This window comes from Quercus lobata, chromosome 2 (assembly GCF_001633185.2).
Source record: "Quercus lobata isolate SW786 chromosome 2, ValleyOak3.0 Primary Assembly, whole genome shotgun sequence".
NCBI classification, from domain to species: Eukaryota; Viridiplantae; Streptophyta; class Magnoliopsida; order Fagales; family Fagaceae; genus Quercus; species Quercus lobata.
Window position 1 is genome coordinate 34,547,812 of NC_044905.1, and position 4,490 is coordinate 34,552,301.

General features: G+C 43.5%; 2 protein-coding genes across 2 annotated transcripts; both read left to right on the plus strand.

The window, feature by feature from the left end:
- LOC115963544 lies at positions 1–624 on the plus strand. The gene has a single exon (XM_031082586.1). The coding sequence runs from the start codon at positions 1–3 to the stop codon at positions 622–624; it is 624 nt and encodes a 207-aa protein (XP_030938446.1).
- Positions 625–794: 170 nt separating this feature from the next.
- LOC115963553 lies at positions 795–1,283 on the plus strand. Its single transcript, XM_031082596.1, has one exon. It carries the CDS (start codon positions 795–797, stop codon positions 1,281–1,283), a length of 489 nt encoding a protein of 162 aa, XP_030938456.1.
- The last annotated feature ends 3,207 nt before the right edge of the window (positions 1,284–4,490 follow it).

Consider the following 4,490-nt stretch of genomic DNA (forward strand, 5'->3'; position numbering starts at 1 on the left):
ATGAGCAGGGCTCTTAACCAGATTTCTAAATCACTGTTTGCGCATAGAATTGAAGGAGGAAAACTTCCTCGGCGGTTCACTCAGCCAACATTCACCATGTATAATGGCAAAACGGACCTTGTAGAGCATGTTAGCCACTTCAACCAGAGAATGGTTGTTCACTCCAGGAATAAGGCCTTGATGTGCAAAGTGTTCCCATCCAATTTGGGGCCTGTGGCAATAAGATGGTTTGACGGTCTAAGAGAAGGTTCTATTAGCTCATTTAAGCAGCTCACTAGGGCATTTGGGGCCCATTTTGTGACTTGCAGTAGGGTTGCTCGGCCCTTGGATTCTCTGCTGTCTATAACAATGCGAGAAGGAGAGACCCTGAAAACATATTCCGATAAATACTGGGAGATGTTTAACGAGATAGATGAGAACTTTGATGACGTGGCTATAAGGACTTTCAAGGTTGGTCTGCTTGCCGAGCATGATTTGAGAAAGTCTTTGACCAGGAAACCAGTTAGGAGTGTGTGTCAGCTCATGGACTGTATCCCACGAAGCTTAACCAAAGCCTTCATTGCCAATACCACCAAAAGCGGGGGCACACTACAGAAGATTGCAGGACATTGTGGAGTCATTTGAAGCAATTGGTTAATATTGGGAAGTTGAAGCAATTCCTCTATCAGTCCAATAGGCAGGGTAGTCAAGCAAGGTCGATAGCTCAGAGGGATACTTCTACAAGACCACCTTTAGGTATGATTAATGTCATTCTTGCTGCTCTAGGAAGGACTAGTTCTCGGCCATCCGGAATGATGTCTGTAGCTTGGCCATTTACAGAAGACTTGCCCCCTGATTTAAAGAGGATTAGAGTGGAGGTCCGACTTACTTTGAGCTTTTCTGATAAGAACAAAGTTGGAACCTCACAGCCACATGATAATACCCTAGTAGTTACTCTCAGGATAGGAGGGTATATTGTGAAGAGGATGCTGGTAGATCAGGGTAACGGTGCAAAAATCATGTACTTTGACCTATTTAGGGGGTTGAAACTAAGGTCTAAGGACCTAACCTACTATGACTCTCCTCTAATAGTGTTTGATGGGAAGATTGACTCTTTGAATTGCCAAATTAGATTGCCTATGCAGGTAGGGTTAGAAGTCGTGGAAGTGAACTTCATTGTGGTATATGCCTATTCCCCCTATATTGCTATTGTAGCAAGACCTTGGCTTCACGCTATGGGGGCCATGTTTTCCACCCTGTACTTGAAGGTGAAATATCCATCAGAGATCAAATTGAGGAGTTAGTTGGGAGCCAGTCTATGGCTAGGTAGTGCTTGGTGGCCGCAATTAGACATCAGGCTAGAGGTGAGTCTTCGGCTTCTGCTGAGCAGGGCTTATAGCAATTAAGGATGCTAGTGCGGTCTACGGACGTGGTGGTAAAAGAAGCAAGTTGTGAGGAGTTAGAAAAGGTTATTATCGATGATGATGAGGGTAAGTTCTTCCAGGTTGGAGTTCAGTTGCCCCCTCAGGAAAAAGGAAGAGCTGATTGGATTTCTTAGGAGAAACATTGATGTGTTAGCGTGGAGTTCTTATGAGGCTCCTGGGGTGGGCCCAAATTTCATTTGCCATCATCTAAACATCAATCCATTTGTCGTCCCCAAAAAGCAACCACCTCGGCACTCATCTAAGAAGCATTCTGATGCCGTCAAGGAAGAGGTGGTCAGGCTTAAGCGGGCCAGGGCCATTAAAGAGGTGTTTTATCTTGAGTGGTTGGCCAATACAGTGGTGGTGAAGAAGAAGAGTGAGAAGTGGTGAGTATGTGTAGACTTCACAGATTTGAACAAGGCTTGCCCAAAAGATCCTTTCCCCATGCCTTAGATAGATCAATTAGTAGATGCAACTGTAGGCCATCCTCGGATGAGCTTTTTAGATGCCTTTCAAGGATATCATCGGATACCATTAGCTCTGGACGATCAGGAGAAAACTGCTTTTGTTACACCCATTGGAAATTACCACTATAAATTGATGCCCTTTGGATTAAAAAATGCAGGGGCTACCTATCAGAGGATGATAACCAGGATGTTTGAATCTCAACTGGGAAAAAATATTGAGATCTACATAGAAGATATGGTGCTGAATAGTAAAGTAGAGTTCGAACACGCGAATGACCTTGAGAATATTTTTGAAATATTGAGGAAACACAAATTGCGCCTAAAAGTGCATTTTTGGCTTTGGCTCGGGCAAGTTTTTAGGTTATATGGTCACTCATCACTGAATTGAGGTTGACCCTAATCAAATTAGAGCAATTAACAATCTGCAGCCTTCTCGGAATCCCAAAGAATTCCAGAAGTTGACAAGAATGGCTGCTGCTTTGAATCAATTCATTTCTCGGCCAATAGACAGGTGCAGGCCCTTCTTCCAGTTATTGCATAAATGGAAGGGATTTGAATGGACCGAGGAATGTGCCTCGGCCTTCCAGCAATTGAAGGAATATCTTTCTTGGCCACCTATTATGTCCTGGCTAGAGGACGACGAGGTGTTATTTGCTTACATCGCTGTAGCACCTCATGCGGTGAGCTTGGTACTAATACAGGTTGATGATGGGGTACAAAAACTGGTTTACTATGTAAGCAAATCATTGCACGAGGTAGAGGTGCGTTATCTACCATTGGAGAAGGCCATCTTAGCTGTGGTACATGTTACCTGAAAGCTCCCTCATTACTTTCAGGCTTACACCATCGTGGTCCTAACCCAACTACCACTTCAATTGATGCATCGGAAAGCTGATTATACAGGGAGGATTGAAAAATGGGGAATGATCCTAGGAGCCTTTGATATCAAGTATATACCTAGCACGTCCATTAAGTGCCAAGTTCTTGCAAATTTGGTGGCTGAGTTCACTAAGTCCCTAATGGAAGAGGATAAGGAAAAGTAGCGCATGGATGGGAAATCAGTTGGTGTGGTCCCCCTGCAAAAGCCTTTACCTTGGAGGGTATACGTTGATGGTGTAGTAAATTAAAGAGGATCTAGAGTAAGGCTGGTCATAGTGTCTCCTGAAAAGATCATTATTGAGAAATCCCTCAGGTTGGGTTTCTCAGCCATGAACAACAAGGTTGAATATAAGGCTTTATTGGTAAGGATGGCTATGGTTCAAAGAATGGGAGGAAAAACAGTGGAGGTATTTTCATATTCAAGGCTAGTTGTAGGTTAGGTAGTGGGGGAATTGGAGGCCTTGGATTTGAGAATGCAAGAGTACCTGAACCAGGCTAGGCACTTGCAATCAAGATTTGACTCTTTTTCCTTATAGCAAATCCCCAAGAGTAGAAATACGCATGCTGATTCCCTTGTCACTCTTGTAACCTCCTCGGTGCGGTTTACCTCGGGTTATCCTATTTGAGGATCTATGTAAGCTTACTAAGATGAAAAGGGAGAAGGTCCAGGCATATCAAATTAGGGTAGGACCTAGTTGGATGGATCCTATTGTTCTGTTCCTTAAGGATGACATCTTGCCTGAGGAGAAGGTGGAGGCTGATAAAGTGCGAAGAAATGCTCCTCGATTTTGGCTGTCCGAGGATCAAAATTTATACAAGCGCTCTTTTTCTGGGCCATATTTGCTATGCATCCACCCTGAAGCAGTAGAGCCACTCCTAGAAGAACTACATGAAGAGATTTGTGGAAACCATACAGGAGGCAAATCCTTGTCTCACAAGGCCCTTACTCAGGGATATTGGTAGCCCAATATGCAGAAAGAAGCACAAGACTACGTGAAGAAGTGTGATCAATGTCAGAGATTTGCTCCAAATATTCATCAGCTTGAGGGCGTTTTTAACCCTTTGTCTAGCCCCAAGCCTTTTGCTCAGTGGGGCTTGGACATTGTAGGACCTTTCCCCAAAGTACTAGGAAACAGGAAATGGCTTTTGATTTGCACTGATTACTTTACCAAGTGGGTTGAAGCTGAGCCACTAGTAAACATTAAGGATGTGGATGCCAAGAGGTTTGTGTGGAAGAACATTGTCACTCGGTTCGGGATTCCTCATACCCTTATCTTAGACAATGAACTTCAATTTGATAGCAAGACTTTCAGAAGATACTGTTGTGAATTGGGTATCAAGAATAGGTACTCCACTTCGATTTATCCACGAGGGAATTGACAAGCCGAGGTTGTCAATAAGGTTATAGTAAACTGACTTAAGAAGAGGTTGGATGATGCAAAGGGCAAATGGGTGGAAGAGCTTCCACATGTTCTATGAACATATCGGATTACCCCTCATAGGTTAACTAGGAAGACACCCTTTTCAATAACTTATAGGGCCGAGATTGTGATTTCTCTGGAAACTGGATTCCCAACACTAAGGAAAAGCTTGTTTACTCCGAACAACAATGACAACTTACTACAAAGGAGCTTGGATTTGGTTAAAGAGCGGAGAGAAAATGCCATGGTTCAACTAACATACTATCAGCAAAAGCTCAAACAGGGATATGATTTAAGCGTAATGTTAAGACTCTTAGCCC